The sequence below is a fragment of the Xiphias gladius genome, chromosome 10, assembly GCF_016859285.1.
Source record: "Xiphias gladius isolate SHS-SW01 ecotype Sanya breed wild chromosome 10, ASM1685928v1, whole genome shotgun sequence".
Classification (NCBI taxonomy): Eukaryota; Metazoa; Chordata; class Actinopteri; order Istiophoriformes; family Xiphiidae; genus Xiphias; species Xiphias gladius.
The window spans coordinates 26,828,489-26,856,113 of NC_053409.1; the positions used below are offsets into that span (position 1 = coordinate 26,828,489).

At 43.7% G+C, this 27,625-nt stretch overlaps 1 protein-coding gene across 1 annotated transcript; it reads right to left on the bottom strand.

Annotated features, from left to right (window-relative positions):
- Nucleotides 1-489: 489 nt before the first annotated feature.
- Nucleotides 490-27,393, bottom strand: strn3 (striatin, calmodulin binding protein 3). Its single transcript, XM_040136647.1, has 16 exons — nucleotides 26,855-27,393; nucleotides 15,727-15,830; nucleotides 13,876-13,949; nucleotides 11,953-12,031; nucleotides 10,872-11,033; nucleotides 10,629-10,767; nucleotides 10,277-10,412; nucleotides 9,121-9,260; nucleotides 8,847-9,025; nucleotides 7,607-7,654; nucleotides 7,280-7,401; nucleotides 6,881-7,048; nucleotides 6,629-6,769; nucleotides 6,427-6,534; nucleotides 4,874-4,960; nucleotides 490-4,753 (listed from the first exon to the last, which is right to left on the bottom strand). Exons 1-16 carry the CDS (start codon nucleotides 27,149-27,151, stop codon nucleotides 4,584-4,586), a joined length of 2,154 nt encoding a protein of 717 aa, XP_039992581.1. The 5' UTR covers nucleotides 27,152-27,393; the 3' UTR covers nucleotides 490-4,583.
- Between the last annotated feature and the right edge of the window lie 232 nt (nucleotides 27,394-27,625).

A 27,625-nucleotide genomic window follows, 5' to 3' on the forward strand; every position in this document is an offset into this window, starting at 1 on the left:
TTCTAGTTTTAGTTTTTAATTGTTTGTAGGATGTCTGATTCTTCTCATGAGTCATTTTACTATTGATATTTTTAATTTCTTTCTCTGTCTCATTGTGAATCAAAAAGCTTCCTGGCTCTGAACATTTGGTCTTTTGTTCTTCAGTGAAACTGATTTTCAGGGGTCACAGAAACTGATTAGTGGAACCGTCTGAAATGAACCTTGTGAAGTGGTTTTCATTTCCTTTTGCCGTTTTCGTGGACTCCTCCGTTTGACATTCTGTTTTAAAGGATTTCAACAAAATATTTGATTGTTTATGAAACAGTCAAATAATTAGCGATTGAAAGAAATTTGATCGACGAATCAATTAATCGACTAACTGTTGCAGCTCTACTGCAGAAACCCAAGCGTCATGCTTTGCCGGAGCTTTTATTTTGGCGGTCTTTTTCCTGCCAAAACATTTCCACACAAACTGGTGATTTCCGACAGAATGATGAGCAGAGCAGCAGCCTCTGTACAGGTACACCATTTAATAGTTATTATAGACATTTTATATACATTTCAACAGTTGTATTCTGCTATGTGGTACAATCTTTAAAATCTGCTGTTTCATAGTTTGTAAATCAAAAAAAAAAAAATTACAAAACTCATCAAAACTCGCAAACTGATCAGAACTTTTTTTTTTTTAATCCATTTTCTGGAAGACTAGAAAAAATACTTTTATTGTATTACTCATGCATTACACAAACAAAAAAAAGTCTTTAGTTACACAGTAAGTTGTAGCGTTGGTGAAAATAAAACAAACATGAAAAGATTGTGTTTGGAGTTGTGATGAACCAGGAGCCGCTCGCGTTACAAATCCCTTCAGTTAGAAGAATTAAATTAGAACAAACAGAAGTGTGGATCAGAACAAACCACAGCGATAACATGAAACTCCCCGCGTGGCAGGTCGGGACTAGTTTTCTCCTCACAAAGACGAGACTAAAAACCGTCTAATGATATAAATAACTTGACTCCTGCTTGTTGAAGCCGTGAAGAAGAAAAGTGAAGAGAAAAATCACACCGTGATATGAGTACGAGGAGGAGGAGGAGGAGGAGAGCTACAGCTGCTAAACGAGGCCGTCTGTTACTGTTTAAACCCGACACTCTGACTGAGACTGTGGTGCGTTCAGGTACTCTGTAAAGCCGAATATTTCCTAATTTATCAACAGAAGTTGGCCTCAAACTGCTGAAAAAACGAGCTGTGATATTTCACTTCAACACAATACACCACGATCAAAAATCTTTACAATTAAAAAAACAAAACAACTATAAAATCAATCATTGCTTCCTCTTCTTGGAGTAATATCAGCTTGGACAAAAAGACAACATATTACAGTTTTCCGTCCCAGCTACACATATAAATAAAACTTTCACACTAAAAATGGAAATCAAATATTGTTTTTAAAAATCTGATTTCTGCAGTCAAACCTGGATTTGGATTCTTCACGGTGAAGCTGAGAACGACAAACGGACCCTGGAACTGACGAGAACTGCCTGAGTGCACCACAGAAGACGTGAACGCACATGAATACTCTGCCGTTGTGTCCTCCAGGAACAGAGCTGGCCAGAATGTCAACATTTGATCTTAAAAGGGGACAGTGGACTGGGACACACTTTACGTTTCAGTACGTTTGGGATCGGGGCCGCTCCGCTGGGACCGCCGTGGGAAGAGTTTACGGTGCTGGATCAATTAAGTCAACGGTGTGAAATCCCTTCACACGCTGTGAGGAAGAGACGGTTTTTAATAAATCTGCCGCTTTATCATTTTCCTGTCGGTGACGACACTAAACCGAATGTCCAAGCCTGCGTCTGACTGAGAGCTGATGTCTTTATTTCAAACCTTAGTGTTTTAGTCAGTTTAAATTCCCGCTCAACATTTTCCTGAATTTGTTGTAACACGCCAAGACCCAGAGGACAAACAATAAGCGATCGTGACTGTTGAGGAAAAGTCGACGGGAATTTTTTTCAGCCCCTCCTTCCATATTAAACACAAACCTCAGACGACAGCAGCTGTTCACACCACGTCCACGTGGCTTTAACTGATCTTTTTCAGCCTTATTCAACTATGTGTGTGTGTGTGTGTGTGTATCATGTCTGTCTCTACCATCCTTCCCATGAGACGTGAACGCAGCATCATTAAGGAGGAAGTGAAAAGACCTCAATAATAATGGGTTTCCCTCTGTCGGGTCACTATATATTCACCTCCTCCTCTTCCTCGGCCGAGTCTCAACACTCCTGAGCAGCTCCCTCTCTCTCTCTCTTTTACTCTCTGCATTAAAAGTCTGCGACAGGGTCCAGAAACTGAACCCAGGTCTTCTCGCAACAACCAGACTCCATCTTGAAAGGTCAGACGGAGGCGACGGGAAACGGGGCGTAGATGGGCGGGGTTCTGCGAGCGCTTCGACGGCAGGACTGGACGGGAAAGAGGAACTAGAGTCCTCCTCGGTGCCGTGAACGAGACGTTTATAAAAAAGGATTATAAAAACTAGATTTATTTTACACAAAGAAAAACCGTGGAACTGCAGTAACGCTAACTGTCTGAATGCTTTGCTCCTCACATTGGTGGGGTTTAGACGCAGGGCTCTGATTGGCCCACCAGGGGCGGAGGTGGGGGAGGTTGAACCAGTCCTCTACATCCAATCAGCTCAAACCTGCTCAGAGAAACGGCAACAGACGATCTGATTTCTAACCCGACGTGGTCGTTGCTGGAGTTTTTAGAAACAAAAATCAACAGATAATGTTGAGTTCTCTCAATTGATATTTCTTAAAAAACACTGTAAAAAAGTTGGGCAGGTTAAAATCTGAGAACCGTTGTTTCTTGTTGTTCTTCTCCTCAAGCTTTGGTTCAGATTTGATTATTAAAAAAAACTTAAAAGAAACCACGGTTGGTTAAAACGTCAAATGATCTGCTCCCGTTTTGAATCCAGCTGATTTTCCCCCCGTGCTGCAGCTGGAGGAAAAATCCGCCTCAGATGTTCTTCCACTGCTGCTCAGCTCAGTTTGTGACATGCAACACTTCCCCGCATTTAAACGGTTTCGTTAACTTGGAAGTGAACGCAGCTTCCCTCGGTCGGCGTTAACGTCAATCCTCGGGGTCAAATCTGGGGCGCGTTCGACGTCGCAACGTTTTTCTGGCCTGTTTGCTCCCGTGTGAAACACGATGTGATGTCGCGGTGCACTGACACACCCTGGAGTACACTTCCACATCACTGCGGCGAGGTGAGGAGATCGAAGGTCAGCCAGGTCAGCAAAACCTAGATTTGCGGCCGAAACGCGGAACTGCATTGACGGGACTGATGCCGACACTCTGAACTGAAAACAAGCCCGTTTGCTTTAGGAGGAGGTGACAGTGACGCCGGCGTCAAGAGGTTTTACAATTCAGGGCCGCTGCTAATCTTTACTTTCATTACTGACTCACTGGTCAGTGGTTTAGGCTATGAAATGTTTGACCACGGTGGAAAATGTCCATCCCAGCGTCAGTCCAAGGCGACGTCCTCAGACGTCTTTGTTTTGTCCAAAACTGACAGAGAGATTCAGTTACTGTGACAGAACAGAAAAGCTGGAGAATCGGCCGCTGCAGATTGATAAATGACTGAAACCATGAGTCCGATACTGACACTGTTCATTAAAAGGTCCGGGGGCCTTGCGGTTAAGATGAACACCATCTAACTGCAACGCCACCGGCCGGATTCCGTTTGGGAAACTGTCCAATAAAAGGCAAAAATGCCACAATAATCTCGTAAATTGTTAATTTTCCGTAGCTGGACTAATCAACGCTCAGGGGTGTAACGATACTGAGTCTGTGCAAAAATCAACCGCTGTGGGGCTCTTCCCTGTTCGACTGCTGAACACCGGTGCAAAGTGGCGGCTCTCTGAGGGACTGATGCCAAAACCGTTTACTCAACGTTTACTACTGAGAGAATCACACAGGAAACATCTGGACCTGATGTTGGTGCCGTCTGTGTGGTCAGTTTTTGACAGGAGGATGAAGAACACACCAAACTACTGAACGCAGACAGAAACGAGAACATCACTGAGCCGATTGGGGGGATTTCTCCTTTAACTCCGTCGTCTGCTCTGCCCCCGTCTGAGCTTCAGGAGGCCAAACTAGCATTAATGCGAGGGAGGGGCGGGGGTCGGGGCTTCACGTAGTGTCGTCAGCGCTATGGTCGGGGCCCTGCAGTCGGGGGGGGGGGGGTGACATCACAGGACAGGTGAGCTGCAGGCGAGCTGCAGGCGAGCTGCCGTGTGTCGGCCTGCAGGTTTAAACAGCGTCTCCACAACGTTTCTCAGTCTCTTCAGTCAGTCGGAGGGAGACGGCAACACTCCACCTCTTAACTTAAACTGTGTGTAAGTGCGAGTGTGTGTGTGTGTGTGTTTTCAGTTGTCCAGTGGAGATCCTCATTACCTCCAGTCTTTCTTTAATATATATTCTGTGTTCAGAGACCTGAACAGACCTGAATCATGTATGTGTGTGAACAGACTAGCCTGTCTCTCTCTCTCTCTCTCTGTGTGTGTCTGAGTCTCTCGCCCCGCAGTCGGCTGCTACTTCTCCTCCTCGTCTAGACGTAGACCCGGGCGAGGGCGTCAGCTCCGGCGGAGGCGATGTAGGCCTTGGAGGGGTGGAAGGCCACGTCGTAGATGGCCTCCTCGCTCTTCTTACGGTGAGCCGTGATCTCCTGAACGCATGTTTTACTGTCGAGGTTCCACAGACGCAGGGAGCAGTCGTGACCTGAGGAGGAGGAGACGGAGACGTCACTGATCACAACGTCAATGCTCTGACAGATTAAAACACACTGCTGAAAATAAAACCGGATTAAAACGGATCATCTGTTTTGCGTGCGTGACTTACTGCCGGACATCAGGTAGATCCCGTTGGGATCCACAGCCAGACTGGTCACGGCGTCCAGGTGAGCCACCATGGCATGAATCACTTTACCTGCACACGGACAGAGGAGGTCAGAGAGGTGGATAAGGGCCGGTTTAAGGCCCGTCAGAACACCCTGCTATCCGACCCTCAGCCAATCCCTTCAGAGGGAGTGGAAAGCTGACGACAGACAGATCAACACTAGTGCTCGGCAGATGCTGATATTTATATATTTCATACGTACGTGCTCACGTTTCCCAGTCTTCCCCAAAACTCATGACGCTATCACCTCGCTGTCGTAGCTAAACTCCACCCTGAGATTTATTATTCTATATATTGTTTCCAGGGTTGCACAAGAAGCACAACAAGATGAAGCCACAAAACCACATCCTGATTTAAAAAAAAAAATGTATAGCTGTAAGTTATGTAAGCTACGCTTGCAGACCGGATGTCGAACTGTCAGGTAAACATCCCTCACTCACACACAGAACTCTTTAAATCACTACAACTTGTGTGTCTGCCAAGCGTTAGTTTGATCAATTCTACCAATAATGTTCATGTCACCAAATGGAATCGTTCTGCTCTTTTTGTTGCCCACAACTGTTTAAATGTAGGATTCGTTCCTTTGAGTTTCTTAAACGTCAGGAACTATCACACAGCAGCGGCACTGGTAACTGCATCTCCACACTGAGAGGCACTGTCTCTCTTTCAGCACTGCTGGCTTCATTCATTACATATATCTCCCAACGCGCCGACGGGATCAGTCAGGAGGATCTAAGCAGCATTAAGGGTCAGTGTTTCTCCAAAAACCAGACAAGATCTACAGTTTATTCAGTGAAATCATTTGTGACATAGCAGCCATCCTCAAAGACGATGAAGTCCCACATGAAAAAAAGAGATATGAAAGAAAAACATCAGAAAATTAGAACAGACATGATTTTATAACTGACCACCCACAGTTCTGTGGAGTAAAATCAAGTTTAATTTACGGTGAGAAATAGCTGGAGGCCTGTGATTTTGCCCTGTAATTTTAACACAAAATCCAGCCTCCTGTCACCAAAAGTTTCGGGAACTTTAATTTTCTGAACTCGTTCTTCCCCAAGAATTAATGTCCAGGAACTTTCTCAAACGGTAAAAGATCCTCCAGCACTTTGTGTTTGTTGTTTCCGCAGCAGGACAAAAGCCACGGGAAGATTAAGCAAATTAAAACTGCTGATGTATCAAAAGCACGACGGTCGCCTTTCACGTCATTATTACATTTGAGTAATGATGTCTTCGTTTTCTTTAGCCGCTCCGTCCTGACTATCGTCGGCCACAAACTACAAGCAAAACAACATTTGCATAACATTTGTATAAAACGCTTGTGTGCTGGACCAATCAGAGACGTTCAGCGCCGAACTTCTCTGCAAGCCCCGCCTCAAAAATTTACTCAGCCTGCAGAAATGCTGAGTAAATTTCCTGCTCCCTGGGGAGAGCTGCTGTGCTGGAGCCTCAGAACTCAGGTAGAGAGACAGGCAGGGGAGCAGTAGAGCACTGACCTGACTTGTTATCGTAGAATTTGATGTGTCTGTCTTCATGAGCGGTGATGGTGACGGGTAGCGTGGGATGACTCACCACCTTATTGATATGATTCGACCCCGGGAGGGCTGGGGTAAAAAACAACAAACGAAAAAGGATTAAAGTAGACGCATTACTGCACACTTCTGTTGAACGTGCGCGTGTTGGTGTGCGTGTTCTTACTGCCGTCTCCCTGCCCCTTCAGCACCAGTGCATGCTGGGAGGTCTCCAGGTCGTACACCACCACGTCTCCACTGTTAAAGGACGCCACCATGTGGGCGGGGTCACAACCGTTAAAGTCCACCGATGTGGGGACCCCGTGCTCTGCAGACAGACACACACACATTAATAAGTGGAGGTTGTTTGACTGTAGCTGCTATGTCCCGTTGTCTCCCCCGGGGGGCGCTCTGTCCTCCGTCCCCTCTGTGGCCTCACCCTTGTTTGTGTTGAAAGTGCAGATGCAGGGGTTTTTCTCCGTCGGGTTCCACAGTTTCACCGTTCCGTCGGCCGAGCAGGACAGGAGGCGGTTCTTGATGCCGCTGTAAGCCAGTCCCCACACGGCGTCCGTATGCCCCGCCCACGACCCCGCGAGGACACTGGGGTCTGATTGGACAAGAGGAGAAAGGAGTCGCCTCGTGTTTAATAAAACGGGACAGCTTTTGGTCTTCTGCTTCTACAACTATTTTGAAATGTTGAACCTGACAGTGAGGACATCTTTGGAAAGGAAGGACACTTTAAGAGAGCGAGTATGTTTAGAAAGGGCATTGTGGGAATTCATGCTTGGTTTCAGGGTTGAGGTTAGTATCATTATTCCACAAGTGCAGAGCTGTCTACCGTAGGTGTCGTAGGGGTCGACATTTGAGCTGGGGATGTTCCACCACTGGATGGTCGAGTCGATGCCTCCACTGAAACACTGTTCACCACTGGAGGTCATCGCCAACGACAACACTGGACCACTGAAACAGACAGACCGAGACCTTTAAAAAGCTTTTTACTAGACTGGGTTGAGGTAACTGCTTTAGTTCATCATTTATTTACTATACTAATGCTGAAGCACTCTGAGACGTCACCAACTATCTCCAGGTCTTTCACAACCTGAACGGACACTAACGAACTAAGGACAAAACGTTACATTAGCTGTGTGACGGTGTTGATACATACACGTGAGCTCTGAATGTGTAGATGGGTTCCACGTCAAAAGAGGCACTTCTGGAAAACAGTGGAAACAAAATATTATTTAACACATCATCATAACAACTGTCCTCAACCCACCCTCTTCATCACCTCTGTTGGCACCATCAGTAGCTAATATTTAAAAAGCCATAAAGACGGTTTCTCCTCGAAGCTGAGCTCTGTTACGATGTAGTACTGCAGTAAATCCTGAGGGGAATTCTTTACAGGGATTATGTGTAGGATACTGATGTGGTCTGTATTTGAAGTTTAGCTGAATAGTGTCAGAGAAGTGCTGTGCTGAGGAGAAAATGAGATGCAAATATTAAAAGGATCTGTCAGGTCTGAGAAGAGGGGATCTTCCTCTGAAGTAGAGTGATTCACGCATAAGAACTGCAGGATGTGGTAGAAATATTGTTTGTGACCAACTTTTTCTAATATGAGATGTGCGAAAACCTATGATTTAAATTTCAACCTCTCTGACTGTACAGATAGTCAGTATTACACAGCCTGCACTGTAGACCGATTCACCGCCTTAATCATGTAAATATTCTGCTGTTGTTGTCCACAACACTGCAAACAAATCGTGTACAAAGCTAGATTTAGACCCACTTTCGCTGAACAAGCAGTTAGCATGTTGTGGGGAACTTAATTCTTTCATGTATGTCGTACTCTTTGAGCGGTTTCAAAACAAAAGTCAGAGCAAGGTATGTAGAAGGCGTCACACCATGAGACTTTTATTGTGACGCAGCTGCCTGCACTCGACTGCTGGGACAACTTAGCTTTGTTTTTAGATGAAAATTAATGATACGGCTAGTAAGGTTGCTGAAAGTAGTATATGTTGAAATGTAGTGGAGTAGAGGTATAAAGTAGCATAAAATGGTCATACAAGAACCTCACAGGTGCAATTATTTAAGCGCAGTAACTTGAGTAAAGGTATTGGTGATTATACAGTATTCTGGCTCGGATGCTTTTAGTGAGGGTCAAGAGTTTGATGTGAGCGCAAACTGAAACATGGAGATGAAGACCGGAATTCCGGTTGAGCTCATGCCTTTGAGAAAGTCAGCGCTGCCGACACAAACAGTATCACCACGGACTTGTGCTGAGTTTGAGGTCATTGGTCGTTTGGCGCTCCTCTACAACTACAACACCACATTTTTAACTGTCTTTGTCACTCATTTACTGGTTCGCTTTGTGTTGGAGATTAAGTTGCTGGGTAATACTGATGTACTTTTTGGCAGGGACGGTCTTGGTGAGGTTCCATAGCTTGAGGGTGTGGTCCTCGGACACGGTGACCAGGCAGGGCTCGACAGGGTGGAAGGCCAGCGCTCGGACGCCGTCAAAGTGGCTCCGCAGCGTGTACTTTGGGTTCCACGTCTTCCTGAACGAAGACTCCTTATTGGATGGCAGCTGAGGTAAATACAGGACAGATCACGTGATTAAATTCATTATCAAATGTCTGTGTTTTAAACCGCTGCGCAGCCGTGGTTTTGTTTGTGTCTCACATCATAGCTGTAGTCTGTTTCGTCGTTTGTGACAGTGAGGTCAGCGAGGTCACCCAAACCCAGCACGCTCTCCAACACGTCGTCCGACCCCCCCAACAGGAAGGATTTCCCCCCACCGGTGGGAAACGGTAGAGGCTCCGCTACAGAGAGACACAGAGAGAGAGGGGAACTTTAATAACCAATCTCTACCGCTTTCTTAAAACCGATTTCACTGTACTGCTCCGTTTAATAGAGATTTCTATGTAAATCTGACATTACTCTCTGCTTGGTTCTGAGGAGCTCACACCGGGATATAGATGAATCTGGGTTCTAAGCCGAAGTAAACAACCTGCCATCACTGCAGTGGCACCTGTCATATGACCCAGCTATAACACTCTACGTAAGGGATTTTACTTTTGAGCCGCTATTGCCCACAATTCTGTCCAGGAGTCCCTGTAAAACATGAAACATGAGATTAATTTCACTTCTATAAATCTCCATTAAATCCCGCTGGGGACTGCTCTACACCGAGCACTCTGTCGACACGGAGACGATGCTGAGCCACCACCCCGTGCGTCTTTGGCAAGCTTGGTTCTCTTTTGTTTCCACTTTTACGGCATCGTGTAATTCAGATCTGTATTAAACGCTACGTTTCGTCTGATGACAATGACAGAAATGATTTTGAGTTTGGTGATTGAAATTAGAGGCAAATAGAAAATTCCTGATGCAGCACTTTCAAATTCAGACCCTGGAGGTCGTAGAGAAGCTACATTCATAGCTTAATGACTCCTACATCCACACACACCATCGTCATCTGTTCATTGTGATCAACACAAACATCTTCTACTCTGTCAGTGTAAATGAGTTCAACTGGACCAACACAGTAATGGTGGCATCACTTTAGAGACCCCTTCACTGAATAATCCCTGCAACGTGATATTTCAGTTTGTCCTTTTTAATAAATTTGAAAAATTTGGCATTATGGGGTACTGAGTATAGACTGATGAGGGAAAAAAATGAACTTAACGATTTTTGCATAAGGCTGCAACATAACAACGTGGAAAAGGTGAAAGGGTCTGAATACATCTGAATGAACCGTAAATCATCAGACGGCTTTGTCTATGAAAGAAGAATAGATCACGTTTTTCATGGTTTTTTTATTTAATCTGTCCCTCACCCCACTCTGTCCCGTCTCCAGAGCTCCGAGCTTCGCCCGCTCCCTCTCCGTCCTCGGCCGTCACCAAGAAGTCAAACTCCTTCAGTGCCTCCTCCGTGTCAGCATCGTCCTCCGATGCCAAGCCCTCGTTCCCAACCTAGAGGACGACGAAAAGGGAAAGAGAGAAGAATTAGAAGACGAAACACTGAGGGAAGGTGACAAGGAGAGAGGGAGGGAAGAAGGAATAAAAGAAAGCAGATAGGAAGGAAGGAAAATAATAAGAAAAGGCAAAAACAAGGAAAGGAGACCGGTGGTAACATTTTTTGCACTGGGTTGTGTGGTGTCTTTTTGTATGTTTTGTGTGTGTTCGTGCCTTGGTCTTGTGTTTCTTGGCTCGGTGGTGTTTGTCGGTGCTGATGTCGTCCATCAGGTCTCCCTCCTCATCCTCGTCTTCGTCACTGTCCTCTGCGTTCTCCAGGAAGTTAAATGTCTCCAGAACATCACCTGGACTCCTGGACACAAAAACAGACAGTCACATATTACCTCCGTGTGACCTCTGACCCCCACTAACTCTGTGTGTGTGTGTGTGTGTGTGTGTGTGTGTGTGTGTGTGTACCTCTTGCTGTCCTTGCGGCGCTCTGTCCCGTTGATCAGGTGCTGCAGGTTCTTGTTCTCCACAGAACCGTTCTGCTCGGAGCCCGACAAGCCGAGCAGAGAGCGAACCCTCTGGGTACGAACGTCCAGGATGGTGTCTGTGTATCCGACTTCCTGCAGGTACCTGAACAAACACACACACAGACACACACACGCATAGTTTTGTATCACAGTAAACAGAGTCTCTTTGTGGTTTTGAACTGTCGGTCACACGAAACAAAACATTTCCAGACGTCATCTTGGACTGGAACTGCACCTAAAACTTTCACATTTGACTAATCTGCTAATAAATTAACAAAGTTTGTGTTGTGTCCTTTATTTCAATCAGAAAACTTTGAAAATGCTTATAAAAAATATCCCGAGGCCCAAGCTGACATAATCAAATATCTTGTTTTTTCCTGCTTTCACCAAAACAGAGAAAATATTTATTTGTCTTTAATGTAAGACCAAGAACAGCAGCAAAGTCTCACATTTGAGAAGCTGGAACAGGCAAACCTGTGGCATTTTTTCTTGAGAAGTTACCAAAAAAAAAAAAAAAATTAAAAATGTATTTACTAATTAGTAACTATCTGATTAGTATAATGGTGGCCAATTAATTTTTCTTTCGATTGGCTTATTGTTGCAATTCTACCTTGGGCTCTGAGAACTTGTGAAGTGCCTTTGTCAATATTCTATGATATACTAAAGATTAAACAATTAATTGAAAAAACATGATACACAGGTTAGTCAATAAACAAAACAAATCAGTTACCCGCAGCCTCGCTTCAGACCAACAAAACTGGGATTAACCAGCATCCATTCCAAATTTTTGATTGTGTTAGTTGAAAGTCTGAGGATAAACTGAATTTAAAAGCCTGACGAGATAATATGATCAACAGTGTCAACTCTGACCTGGTGAGGAAGATTTTAAGTGGAAGTTTGAAAAAGTTATGCCGGTCTAGTTGTAAACAAGTTGTGGCAGGTGAGCGTAGCAACAAAAACTCAGCATTCCACCTCCAGTCCGAGCAGAAGCGTTAACTCCGAACTCCTGTGTGTGTTCTTACTGTCTGAGTAGTTGTCTTCCTTGTTTCCAGGTGAGCTGACTGTTGGCAGGAACAGCAGAGACCTCTGAGTCTTTGGTGTCTAAAAGGACAAAACATACACAGAACAGACGATGAGGCAAATACGCACAAATACACCGTCACCCACTGGATGCTTTCATATCTACAGTGTGATGCACTAGATGGTTATTTGCACCAAGATCCTATTCACTGGATCAGTAATAAAACAGAGAATGACCTTATTACACAGATCTGATATCAGCCAGAAATAATCAATCGAGATTAATGTTGGAGAAACAAACTTGTCTGAGAAGAGGTGAATGGAGAGAAGGAAGTAAGGTGAGGGGAGGAAAAGTGTGAAGGAGGAAGAGGAAAGGAGTCAAAGCTGAGTGGCTGAAAGAGACTTTCAAATTTTTCTTTACTAATACTGGGTAGTTCCTCCCTTTGCTCTAGAAACAGCCTCAGGTCTTCATGGCCTGGATTCCACAAGATGTTGGAAACTTTCCTCTGAGATTCTGGTCCATGTTGACACGAGTGCATCACATCATTTCTACAGATTTATCAGCTGCACATTCAATCTCCCGTTCTACCAATTGCCAAAAGTGTTCTACTGGATCCAGATCAGGTGACCGGGGAGGCCACTGAAGTTCACTGAACTCACTCATGTTCATGAAACCAGTTTGAGAAGACTGTTTCTTTGTGACGTGGAGCATTATCCTGCTGGAAGTAGCCATTAGAAGATGGTAAACTGTGGCCATGAAGGGAAGCACATGGTCAGCAACAACACTCAGACCGGCTGTGGCATTCAGACCATGATTGGTTGGTATTAAGGAGCCCAAAGTGCCAAGAAATCATCCCCCACACGTTACACCACCACCACCAGTGTGGACTGTTGACACAAGGTGGGTTGGGTCCATGGATTCATCCAGATTCTGACCCAACCATCTGCTGCCTCAGCAGAAATCCAGATTCATCAGACCAGGGTACATTTTTCCCAGTCTTCAACTGTCCAGTTGTGGTGCAGTCTGTGCCCACTGCAGCCGCAGATTTCTGTTCTTGGCTGACAGGACTGGAACCTGACGTGGTCTCCTGCTGTTGTAGCTCATCCACCTCAAGGTTGGACGTGCTGTTCATCCTGAGAAGCTTTTCTACTCGCCACAGTTGTAAAGATCATCTGAGTTACCGTAGCCTCTGTCAGCTCCAACCAGTCTGGACCTTCTCCTCTGACCTCTCTCATCAACATGAACTGATGCTCACTGGGTGTTTTTTGTTTCTGGCTCCATCCTGAGTAAAAACCCTAGACACTGTTGTGTGTGAAAATCCCAGGAGATCAGCAGTTTCAGAAAGACTCAAACCATCTGTCTGCCACCAACAATGACGTCACGTCAAAGTCACTGAGATCACATTTTCTCCTCGTTCTGATGTTTGATGTGAACATTAACTGAAGCTCCTGACCTGGATCTGCAGGTTGTTATGCATCACACTGCCACCACATGACTGGCTCATTGGATAATTGCGTGAATAAGCAGGTGCAAAGGTGTTCCTAATAAAGTGCTCATGAGTGTACAGTGAAAGGGTGATTGGTCACTGTAATTGCCCCCCCCCCTTTCTGTGTAAACACTTCTTTTGAAGTTCAACTGTTAAGCAGATCAAGTCCTTCTCTCTGTCCTGAAGATCATGTGTAGTTTTATTGTGGATGTTTTGTCAGACAAGAGATTAAAAAGGAGGAAGGTGAGTGTAACAGTGTTAAACGTATTTCTGGTATGAGTAGTAAAAAAGCTCAGACAGTCGGACTGCAGTTAATACATCAACCTGAAGAACCCTGGTCAGTTACAGACAGGCAGACCACATCCACAAACCCTCTCCTGGTTTCACTTTAAAACAAACATGTCTCCTCATGATGCTGTTCTGTGTTAGATCCCCTACCTGATTCAAAGCTTGGCATCTTCATCTCCCCTTGGTTTAACTCCGTTCCATATTTTAGTTTGTGGTATTTTGCTCTGAGGAGGAAAAGAAGGAGAAATATTTATAATCTGGTTTAATTTAAGAACAAGACTGAATGTCTAAAGTAAAAGTTTAAGGCCAAGTCTGCGGCCACACTGCGGTCCTGCAAGGCTGTAACACTCATCACTCACTGGAAAACCTAGCAGCTGGATGGATGAACAAAGGAAAGATAATTCTGCTATTCAAACCACCAATTTTAATAACTAACCTCAGTCCTGAACCCTCAGACTACACTTCACGTCACATTTTATTTGCAGAAGCCTGAATCTCCCAGCTGTACCCAAACCAGTTTTCCACGTTGACACTGATTCGCCAGTTTGGGCCAATGCTTTGAATAGTGAAACATATTAATCATTTTGGTGATTTCAAAGTTTTCTTATCTACTTAGCATGATATAAGAAATGCTATTAATTATTAATCTCACAGTCCAGCGCACCTATAGAGCAGCACCCCACAGTGAACACTTACATTAGATTGCAGATCGTGTCACATTTTTAAGACTCATGTTTTAGTGCCTTTGACACTGTCGTCGTCGCCATCATCATCATCAGATCTTCACACAGCGCAGTAAAAGTAAAAGTCTGTCCTGATCATAATTTAGTTTGAAAGAAAATCCTATTTTGTTTCTCTGCATTCGATTTTGCTTTTAATATGACAACATGATGTTTGAATCAGCGGCTCCTCAACTAACGATTCGAATCGGCGACACTTTGGGTTCAGCCCACGTATATTCACTTAATTTTCTTCTATGATCAAATTGAAACAATTCTTCAAGATCAGAACAGTCTCAGAGCTGAATCTGACTCCTAACTTTAACAGTGAGCTTTAGTACGAGCCTTTCAGCCTGGTCTGATTTCACCACAGTAGTTTCTACAGGTAGAAGATTCATTTTGTTTAAAATGAAACTCTTCGTTACCAGCAGCTAATTTTTTACTTTAGTGTATTTTGAACTTCAATCACACGTTTGACCCTGAGTTCACTCTGATCAACTGTTTCGCTTCATCAGCAGCTCCGCAGATCAGCTCAGCTGAACCTTTCACATCCAGTCACGTTTCTCTGCTGCTCACGTTCTCTCCTGTTGTGATTTAATTTCTGTTCTGACTGATTCCAGCTGGTCTCCAGCATCAAAGCTGGGGTTTTCATTTTCCTGAGTGGTACCTGGTCGATGGTTTGCAGCCAACCGTGTTGAAGGACCATCGATGTTTCAACTCATTCACTACACATCTTGTATACATCAAATTACTGCTGGATATTTTTTGAAAGTAAACCCTTTTTTTTTTTTTTTTTTTTTTAAAACAAATTCAGATCAGTTTAAATCAAAGTCACACCATATTTTTCATGATATCTCTGGTTTGTGTTCCCGGTTCAATTTTTTAAAACACAATACTGAAACAATTACTCAATTGATTCACTCCTAAGCCAATCAACAGAACATTTAAATAGACTAAATTTTTTCATAATTGCTATGGTCAGTTTTTTAAGTGGTTTATTTATTTCATATATGATTTTAGAATTAATAGCTTGGGGTATTTTATACAAACAAAACCTGAAGTGAAACCAATGGTTGTCTGGAAGATAGGAAAACAAACTAAAATATGACAGATGACTTGGAAAATGAGCGGTGATGGAAAGTGAAGTACACGACTTGTAGTTAAAGGGTGGAAGCATGAAAAATCAGCAGCATGGTCCTTTTATGGTGTTATAATGATTAATGTTATGACACCGAAGAACAAAGCAACACAGTCACCTTCAATTTTGAAAGTAGTTCCTTACCTTTCCTGCTTTAGAGCGTATTCTAACATTTTTATTCTTCTAACCAGGTCGTTCTTCAGGTTCTCCTGACCTTTCCTCTCCCCCTGCAGGAACGCTATCCTCGCCTAGACATACACAAAAAAGAGAGAGAAAGCTGATTAATTCATGTCATCATCCACCTGACTGAACCTTTTATACACTTACTTCCCAGAAAAACTGTTGCAGAACATGTTTATCACCGCTGACATGTCGACCTAAGGCGTTTCCAAGCATCCTAACTTATCTTGAAAATGTTTTATGGCATGTCTGGCTAAGCACTGTAGTGACTTTTCCAAAAGTCTGTAAATAAAGAATGGAAACTGAACAGAAACATGGTTCACGTCATGTCTGTCAGTGTGGTCTGTTACACCTCAGCAGATGTTTGTTATGCACCTTGGGAGTCGTAGTTGACTTCTCTCCTTCAGTTTTTATGTCCACAGGATTCCTGTAACTTTGACTTTATTTTTAAATCAAAGCAGCAGATATTTTCTAAAAACTTTTTCTCATCTCTCGTTGCGATGATTCAACCAGGGGACGTCACGGTGGTGCAGTGGTCAGCACTGTCACCTCACAGCAAATTCGAACCACCTGGGCTCGAACCAGCCTTTCTGGAGTTTGCATGTTCTCCTCGTGCCTGCGTGAGTTTCCTCCAACTTCCTCCCACAACCCAAAGACATGCAAGTTAACTGGTGACAGGTGTGAATGTGAGCGTGACTGGTTGTCTGTCTCTATGTGTCGGCCTTGTGAAAGACTGGTGACCTGTCCAGGGTGTACCCTGCCTCTCACCCAATGTCAGCTGGGATTGGCTCCAGCCCCCCCCTCCCGTGGCCCTCTAAGGATAAGTGGTATAGCTGATGGATGGATGGATGGATTCAACCACGAGAGTTTCATGTCCATCCAAGACTCAGGGAGAGACACCTGCCAGTCACCAACAACGAATGAGGTTGTTTCTTTCCCAGGGGACCGAAAACCTTTTGAGGAACCAGGGACTAAATTTAGTTCCTGTAGGACAGCTCCAGGTGCTAAAAAAAAGTCCCTACTCCATAAACTTTAGGGACATGGCTAGGAGGACTGACCAACACCAATTGGTATAACACAGACACTGTGGCTGTTTCACTTGTGTACCGCTTCATTCGTAAAACAAGGGAGTACTCCAGCAACAATATTAGGACAGAGGTCGTACATTTCTAGTTTTTTATTCATATTAAATTGCGGTCAGCTTCCCCACTTTTTTTTTTTTAATAAAAAGAGTGAATGAAAGAGAGGGAGCTGTGATGAGAAAACAAAGTGAGTTAATAAGAGAAATAAAACTTTGTTTTCTGAAATAATTCAGAAACAGAGCCATGAAACTCTCAGCAGATCAGCTACTGTGAAAACTTGCATTCTGGAGAGTTACATATTGTTTTCATTCAAATACAACTCAAACATCAGAGTCATGCAACAGTAAATACAAACAACAGGATGGCTGTGTTGTTTCTAATTTGGAAGAATTGCTTTTCAAACCCTGCAGTCATTTTTAATCTACCATAGGTCTCTTTCCTAATCCTGGAAAGATGGACAGGAAATGCCCAAAATTTTTTGGACGCAAGGGGCCCATTGAGGAAAAAAAAAAATTGCTCTTCCCACTTCACAACTCTGTTATTGCTGAAACAATGGACAAAACTACAAAAACTAGATCCATTAATCCTTTTATTTTACAAAAGATATACGAAAAAACACCAAGTTTTTGTCATCAGACATCAGAGGGAAAACAAGTGCCTCCTACACACCAAAACCTCCAGTTAACCTCCATCACCTGTCAATCAGCAGCACCCCCTGTCTGACTGACCACACCTGTCTCCCTGTCCACCTGCCTGTCTGTCTGTCTGTGAGCAGCTGCGCCTGAAACCCAACACTGATGGAGGCTGGAGGCTGAGAGCTATTTATATTAAAGCACACACACTGAGTGCTCTCTTCCAGTGTGCCCATGGCAACAGGGTGGGGGGGGGGTCGCGACTTCCTCTAGTGAAGGTCGCCATGACAACGGGGACACCACAGGTCCTCCCCCGGCCAAAAGAGAGAGAGACAGACAGACAGAGGGAGGTAGGGAGTGAACCGGGATGTCTGAGGGGAGGATTACATAACACACCACACTAATTCAGCCGTGCTCTGATTGGCTGGCTCTGTGACTGACAGCCACAGCTCCACACCACCCCCAATATCCCACTGACATAGAAGATGAGTGTGCGGCTGCTGGATGATGGCTGCTCATACCTACCTACCTACCTACCTACTTACCTCCACACACACACACACACACACACACACACCAACCAAACATTTGAACCGCGTCCAGCGTTTCAGTTTCGACATTCAGACAGCAACAGGACGACTGATAAAGAAGGGACACTTCAATTAAAGGAAAAGTCCTCCTAAGAAAACTGGATCACTGTCAACAGACCAGTGTTTTCACTGTGAGTCATGTGGATAGTTACAGGGAATTGACAATGACAGACATTATGCTTTCATTGCAGTCAGGACAGTGACTATATAAATAAAGTAAACGGAGATTAGTCGATCAATCGATTAGCTGAGCAACAAAAAATTAATCTGGAATTATTTCCATAATAGATTAACCACTTCTGTGATTTCTGCTGCTTTTCTTTGTCCTACATTTTAGTAAATTGAATATCTTTGGGTTTTGGACTCTTGGATGAATAGAACCATAAATGCGATGGACTTTTTTCACTGTTTTCGGATGTTTCATAAACCAAACAATTAACCAATTAATCTAGACAATAATCACTAGATTAATCGATAGTAAAAGTAGAATGTTGGTGCAACTAATGATTAAGTATATCAAACCATACGTGTCCCGTGTCAGATATGACTTATTTTACTTACTGTACGTCTGTTTATGATTACCTCATAGCGCAAACCCAGAAGTGTTTGCTCTGTGTAATTGCTTAATGCAATTTTTAGTGAATATTTGCTGTCACACAGTGGTTGAACTCTCCAGTATTTCCTGTATTACTGTGTGTCTGTTACCCAGTGTCAGTCTGATGTTTGTCGTGTCGCTGCACTTTGAGCCAAAGCTCATCCCTGACAATACACTGCTGCCGAGGCCGTGAACACAGACATCTATCCATCCGTGAAAATGAAAAAATGCCAAACATTTTCAAATGTTTGGCATTTGAAATGCCAAATGTGAGCATTTATTGTTTTTCTTGGTTTTACCATTACATTAAACTGAATATCTTCAGGTTTTGGACTGTTGTTTGGACAAAACAAGGCCCCTGAAGGGACACGGACACACAAACTCTAATCTTCCTCAACCTTAAAACTTACTGCTAATTCAAAATGAAGAGAACTACTGATTGTTTTATCATCAAGAAAAACACTGCGGTGCCCATTACACCCGTCCTCGGGCTTGAAAGGCCCAGCCCAGACCCAACATCATTGGCGGAGATAACCGCTCCACCGCCTGTACCTGGAGCTGCATTATATATCCAGGTGTTAAAACATATTGTCAGTATTTTCTTTGTCCACACCACAACATGAGGCTGACATTTTCAACTTTAACAGCCTGTTGGTAAGTGGTAAGAATGAGGGACATAACGGAGAGAGAAGAAAATATGCTTCAAATCTATCTGCATTAAAAGGTCTGTCTGTGACACTGACAGTTTTGTGACAACACACTAGCTAACTGTGAAATGTTTTACAATACTTTGGTTTTGTTTTTAATACCTCTGCCTCCTGACTGATCCTCAGACCAGCTGGAGGCATCAACCTAACTTTACACCTGTTGAACTGTAAAAACAAGAATGTGATTCTGTGTGATTCTGAATCACATTCTGCAGGTTGAGGTTAGTAACAAAAGGTCTCAGAGTGTGTTTGTCTATGACGTGTTAAAGCAGCTGTTAATGCCGAGTCCCTTCACAGCAAGTTCATTTGGATTTGTAGAGTTTTCTAGTCTGTTCTCAGCTTAAGACTGAAGTTACAGCACCCCTCCCGCCTTGTGCACCTGGTGAACATGAATCAAGTGCTCCTTAGGGAGCTGGAGTGAGGTCAGAGCAGCGGGGTGATGGTGATGATGAAGGTGTGTGTGTGTGTGTGTGTGTGTGTAAAGTGAGCTCAGTGGCCCAGATTTACCACGCTGACAGATCAGACCGAGCTAAATGGGGGTTGGGGGAGTCATCAGAGCCATTCCTCTGAACAACTGCATCACCACACACACACACACACGTACACACACACACACACACACACACACACACACACACACACACACACACTCTTACTTCTATCTTTGGGAGCACATTCATTGACATAATGCATTCCCTGGCCCCGTACCCTAACCTGAACCTGATTCAAATCTGAACCTTAAATCCAGGTTTGATCCCTCAAACAGCCCTTTGAAGGTGTGAGTGTCCTCCCTCAAACTGTACCTCGCAGAAGGTCGAAGCACGCGTGCGCACACACACGCACTTCAAAAAGTCGTGAGATACACTCGTCAATTCTGTCTTTACGGAGAGAAAATATAGATTTCCACCATTTTCAAATAACTAAAAATATGTTTAAAGAAACAATCAAAAGTTGTCATCTTGTCTTGATTTTGTGATTGACAGGCAGTTGAACTTCAGCGTGCGTGTGTGTGCACGCTACAGTTATTTCAGGCCGGTCTACTTTTAGCGTCCAGCTGGGATCGGGCTGTCAGAGCAGGGCCCAGTAGGCCAGAATGGCTAATTACAGCCTCCTGTCCCGCAGCCCTGCCCTCTTTATCAAAACATGGAGTCACCACAGCAGTGCCCCACCTACTGATACACGTCAACCTGCCGCCGCCCTCCAGGTAAACAGGCCTTTGACCTTTGACCTCCTGGCTACAACTAGGGTGTGTGAAATGTGTGTTTTCTTTGTAAAAAAAACAAACAAAAAAAAAAAAAAAAAGTGGTTGTAAATCCACGCTGGCGTTTCACAGTGTGTGTTCACTGTGGCCTTAGGAGGAGAAATTAAAAAGCTGGTCTGGTGCAAATCCTCCGTTCAACCCAGACTAACACGCTGCTCTTTCTGAGATTCGTTAATCTGATTACAACAATTAAGGTAGAGACTCGGACTGACTTCACCTCCCTCGTTCATTTGAATGAGGTCGGTCAGCCAGCACAGGGGGTGGGGGGTGACAACACAGATGACACCAGCAAAAAACAAAACAAAAAAAACAAACCCTCAGGGTCATCTGGCAATCAAGTTCAACCTGGCAACGCATCATCATCCAGCAAGACGCGACACTGGCCGTTCAAATATATGCGAACCCGTTCCCGGTAGATTACTTTCTAACTGGAATGGAGTATTTCTGCTGTTTGCCTCATGATCAACTCAACGAAAATGAAAATAGCTGGCACCACGATAACCTTCCACAGTTGCAAAATCCTGTCTCTGAGTATTTTAAACCTCTGTTCAGTGTTTTGATACTTGATAAGCCTTCAACTTCACAGATCTGTTACTCAATTGGATTTCCTAGATTGTATTTCAATGTCTCACCTGTATCTGAAACTACACGCCCCCCCAGGCACTGGCGTTATTTTAATGCAGGGCTGATCTTGGTCCGAGTGCTCACTTAGACCACTGCCCTGTAGACCTATGAAGCTTGAGTCAGATGGATGAATGAGCAACGCGGCACCGAGTACAAGTACAGCTAGCTGACTAAACAAGTAAACTTCCAACAGCTGTTTCACATCAAAAGTTCAGGATGAGAACATCGACGGCAGAAACTCAACCTGCAACCTGAGGCTTCTCATCACCAGAGGGTTTGGTGTGACATGATGCCGTATGTTTCAGATATACAACACTAAGAAGGCTCCAGTGGCTACAAGCAATGAGGCCACCGATGCTCCGGTGGGAGAATAAAGTCTGTGCGTTGTGGAGCAAACAACAGAAGATGCGCCATGTTTATGTCCATTTGAGATTCAGGTTTATATACTGACAGAGAATGCGGGTCCCTAGGGGGGACGGCACTGGGCCTGTCGTTGCCCCAAAGCAGCATCCAGTGAGTCACACAACACTGTAGTAACTAGCCCAGTCTCACCTGTCTCATCTGCTTTAAAACCCAAACTCCTCTAATAAGACAAACTTCAGGCGCCTGTAACTGTGAACTTCATGTGCATCTGTCTCAGTTCCCTTTTGACACTTTGCCACATGGACATCCAGCGTAACTCAGACACTTCAAATTAAAAGTCTAACTTTAAGTCTGTTTTTTCTTGTGTACGAGAAGCAGAGGCCGGTCAGAGGTCAGAGGTCAGGGTTTGGAGCTGGTCAGCATCTTCACTGGAGACTGCAGCGGGGATGTTCCTCACTTCCTCCAGCTCGCTCTAATGGCAGCAGACACAGATTTAGCATCAATATTTTACAGGTCAGATCCTTTTAACAAGCCTGGACCACACAACTCATCTGCTGCTGCTGCTGCTGCTTCCTGTGGAACTTTAACAGGACAAATCGCATCCTCACTCCTACCGGTAAATCCTCTGATTTCAAATCGAAACTGAACCTGCTTCACCACAATAAGACAGTGTTGTATGTACATAGTGTGAAATAAAGCAGGGCTCTGGTGGAAGGTCGAATCTTTTTCCTGGATGAAACGATGTTGAAACTCCAGGCAGGGCTCAATCTGTGGACTCTGCCCAGTTTACACAGCAAACATGAACAAACAAACATCCTTTCACTGTGCTGGAGAAAAGGCCATGGACGCCCCATTCATACCTGTTCATCTTGGGCGATCAGGTTTGAATGCACCAACAACGCATTTAGGTCCGATCGCTCAGACCTCATTCAGAGGTGGTCTGGCCGCATATGGCCAAATTCTTCTAGCAGTGTGTACGCCAGTGTGTGCTGAGCTACGCTCAAGGACCGCCTACTCAACTCACGTCCTCTGTGTGAGCGGACTTACACGCTCATTTTCAAAAAAATACAAGTTGTACAAATTGTGTAAGCTGGCGAGATCCGATCACAAGAGGTCACTTGAGACACATGTGGAGACGCATTCTAATGCTGGCGTGTGAACTGCAACGTATGTTAATGAGAGGTATGAATAAATTAATCAATAAATACAGCAGGTACGAACAGACAGGTGTCCTCTAAACAAGCTGATAATTCATAGTTACACTTTACACAAACTATTGGGCAAAAGACAACTAATCAATTCAGCTCTAAAAATCGCACAGATACAAATGTTAAGTCTTTTCACTGCTTTACAAAAAGGTTTTCTAATATTTCATTAATATGTCATTAACAAGGCATTTCCTGTGTTTTTATCTGCAGCAGTTTTAAGACTTTTTAGTCCAAATAGTCCCAGAAACAAAACTGAGGAACACTCAGGGAATTCAGAGTATTTGTGTCTGTTTCCACCACATCTGAAGGAGCATGCAGATTAGGCAAATTAGACCGATGATGGATTAAAAAGTGACTGTGTGGTTTAAGACAGGATTTTCAAGCACAGAGTCATCATGCAGTTTCTTTGTGATTTACTGTTGTGCGAATTGTGATGTTGGAACGGATGTTAAAAAAGAAGTCGTGCAGAAATGGAACAGGGAATGCAGGCGCCTGTAGGTGGGGAGAGTTTTATCTGGTCGTTTTTCTGCATCCAAGAATTGGCAATTAAAAAGGAGTTTAAGATTCTTTCGCTCACTTTAAAAACAGTGGTCTGACATTATTCTGTATTTCACTTATTGTCAAGAAATTCCATAAAAAGACCCAAATAACCAATATGTTGGTTCGTCTCTCAAGACGGATCTTTCTTGTCTGTGGTTCTCAAGTCATCTGACAAAATAACACGAACATCTTAAAGAAAAAACCTGTGTCAAAGTGATCGACTGCACCGACATTTAAAATGACTCATTGCAGGGAGGTTAAGAAGAGACAGAAATTGGTCTTGTTAACTTTACTGCCACAAAGTCCCCGACCACCCTTATGTCACTGTTTTACAAAAATCTCCACTTTTCCAATCCACAATAAAAATAGGGGGCCAGTGTTTTTACATTTATCCGCTCAGACTAGGGCCACATCAAACATTATATAATTTCAAACACAGTTTTCGTGTGAAAACTATTTGCAATCACACTAGTGTTTCCAGGTTGTTTTGGTGAAAAACTTGTTTGGTCTATTAACCTTTTAAAATCCACCATCCCGCCTTTTGGACACTTTAACCTTGGCAGAGCTGCTTAAGGTGTGTTCTGGTCTGTACTGGACTCAGTCTTCACACAACCTTGACAAATTCTATGTTGTTTGAAAGTTCTAAGTCTCCTGATTCTATCTGTGCAAAGCACTGTAGGATCCATATCACTGCAACAGCTGTTGACACAGAACTGGTCCAGACTTGTGGCTCTCAAGTGTTTTCGTCAATAAAAAAGGTCCAACTCCAGGCCTTATATTCAATTTTTTTTATGCCCAAAAGAGGGGTGTCTGGTAACAGGTTCAACGTCAGAAAATTCTATTAAAAATAAATAAATAAAATAAAGAAAAAACATCACAATTTCCCAGAACCCAAAATTACATCTTCAAATGTCTTGATTTTTTAAGTAACAGCCCAAAACCCAAAAATGTTCAGTTTTCAATGATACAAAACAGAGAAAAGCTGAGACTTGTATGGTTGCTATTTCTGCCAGACAGAAAATTAATTTTCAAGCAAAACTGCCAAATATTCTTTGGTTTCAGCTTCTCAAATGAGAGAATTTGATGCTTTTCTTTGGTCATAAATGACAGTTAATTAAATATCTTTGGGTTCGGGACCGGTAATTGGACAAAACAACTGAACTGAGCACTATGGGATTAAAAAGAGATTGTGAAACTTACTTTTTCACTGTTTTTGGACATTTTATAGACTAATGGAATAGAAATAATCAGCAGAGTGAATGCTAGTTCGAAAACCTAATGTGCTTTTAAATATATCTTCAAACCTTTCAAACCTTCTTCCAAAAGTTCAGTTTAAAACAGTGGCACTTGATTCTGGGGTATTGATAAAGCATCGCTACAGAATATTTGACCACTTATTGCCTTTACAGTTTATCGGTCGTCCTCCTACAGTAAATGTTCACATTCGACACCTTCGCTTGTTTGTTCTGTTCAAACTTAAGCAGCCGTTTGTATGTTCGCCTCTTATCAGGAACGCTGACAGAGTCATGCTGAAGGCATCCAGTGTCACATCCCAACAAGTCAGAGCAGAGCAAACACACGCAGCATACTGAGACCCTGTCATTACACACACACACACACACACACACACACACACACACACACAGTCCGCCTGCTGCAGGGTGTGTTGTGACGAAGACATGAACTGTCCCACATTTCAGCACTTCACTCCATCTTCCCTCAACACACTCTTACATTCATACACAACAGAGGCCTGAATGAACAAGTCTACACTCTGGAACACACACTGATAAAGGTCTGATGCCAGGCTTCAAACAACAATTAATTTGCTGATTTTTTTTTTTTTAGATTAATCAACAAATCACTTGGTCTATGACTCATTAAAATATTCAATTTACATTTATATATGACAAAGATAAATAGCAAAGTTGATTGGACAAAACAAGACCTTTTTTCCAAGAGATCACCTTAGACTGTGGGAAATTCTCAGGAGCATTATATACTGTTTTCTGACATTTTATAGACAAAAAGATTCATGAATTAATCTGGAAAATAATCTGCAGATTAATTGATAATGAAAATAATCATTGGAGTTCAATTGTAACAGAGTATTTTTACAGTGTGGTATTAGTGAGTTTACTTAGATGAAGGACCCGAGTACTTTCTCCATGACCAGTGATTGTCAAAAAATTCCAAACGGTCTCATTGATGGACAAGAGTAATACAAGTTACTGGTTACCATTAGAAATTAAGACTTCACATACAAAATATGCTGCATAATGATCTTAAAATATGACCTTGTCATAAATTAAACTACCAAGCAGAATTTTAATATCATATGATAATAGTGAGGATTATATCACATTTGTAACAGCTGCTGCTATTGTACTCCTCGAGTTGTGGTAATACGTTAGGTCCCCCGTTTAACTACGGGTCTGTTTTTGGCAATTTTAGTTGTTTATTTTCTCTTTCTGAAAATTTGTTTCTGGTTAGGAGTGCTTTTCTGTTTGTTTATTTTGCTTCTGCGGAATAATATGGCAACACATCACACACACATTAATTCATCAGTAATAATCCTCTGATATCATAAATAACTGCATACCACTCATGAGTGAAGAGCTTGTTCTTAGCACATGTACCTGTCAATACTTACTTTTACTTAAGTAGATTTTTGAATGCAGGACTGTTCCTTGTAACAGAGTTTTTTTTACACTCCTTCCATCTGTCTGTTGGTGCAAATTCATAGAAATAATGAGTCTATTTTCTAAACTTCTGATCAGCTCTTTACTCTGGTTTTAAACATTAGCCAAAATTTAAGAGTCTGTTAAAGATGTCATTCTATATTCTGAATGTAAAAACTAATTACATGGCAAATGTTAAGATTTTGATTCACAGTGTTTCTTTTCTAATCTAGAAAACCCGAGTTTAGTCTTTTACTGGTACATTTCTACACCGTGGTATTTTGTACTTTTAAGTAAAGGACCTGAGTACTTTTTCCAGCTCTACTAGCCACCAGCTAACTTAGCTAGCGTGACAAACCAAAATGGCTGCATGTGGATATTAGCTGACCGTCAGCTGGATTCACTTCTCCTTTACCAACGCCGGACTTCATGTCCACAATAAAAAGCCTCAGTGTTAACACAGGTGGGGGGGTGGGGGACATAAGAAAACACAGGAAAGTGACAACAACAGTGCTACAACGCTGAAGCTAACGGTTAGCTCCACTCGCACTAACGGTATCCCAAGCGCATTCCGCTATTCAGTGACCCGTTAGCTTTAGCCTGCTAGGTTACAAACATTTGGGTTAGACGTACGGTGACTTTTTACTTAAGTGTCAGGAAGGAAATATACAAATGTGGCGAATTTCCGCCAAACACTGTCACCTTCTTTCAGCACCCCCTGTACTCGACACCGCCGCCAGTTGTTTGTAGTTCTGAGCCTGATCGGCATTCTACACAAAGCTAGGCTAAACTAAGCTAAGCGGGCTAACCTGGAGCTCGGCCCTCTCAACCTCCCAGTGCGCCCTCTCCATCTCGAACCGGGCCCACTCGTGCTGGATGTAGTGCAGGATGCCGGGGATGGTGTACTGCTGCTGCGGCCGGGGCAGCTCGTCCGGCTGGTGCGGCACCATGACTCCGCCACCGCCACCTCCACCGCCTCCGATCGGCGGATTAGCGCTGCTGTTGCTCCCCGTCTGCTGCTGCTGTTGTTGCTGCTGCTGCGGCGGCGGAGGCTGTCGCGGAGCGCCCGCTCCGACCCCTCCTCCTCCGCCGGGGTGCTCATCCATGTTTTTTTTCTTTTTTTTTCTTTTTTTTTTTTTTTAGAAAAGTAGAAGGAAAGTCCCAGGCAGCAGCGTTCCAATAAAGGATTCCCGTCCCCCCCTTAAGCCCGTGTCTCCGCTCCGTGTCTGTGGCGCAAGCTCCGCCGCGGTGTGTGAGGCTGGCTGCCCCCGGAGGGCTGCGGTGAGTGCGGCTGTTTGCGGACGCGGTGTCGGTGTATGGGTCTAACCGGCCGCCATTACTGCTCTCGCTCTCTCTCTCTCTATTTCTCTCTCTCTCTCTCTCTCTGGATCCGACGAGATCGGGGGGGCGGGGGGGGGGGGGGGTGCGCGCTGCATGACGGGACACATCATCCTGATTTTCCCTGTCATCCAAATACATGATGTGGCATTTACGGTGCGGGGAAAAACGTAGAAAACCCCACAATAGTTATTGTATACAAATTAGCCTTTAATTGCACTTGTTTAGTGGCCTTTGTTTCC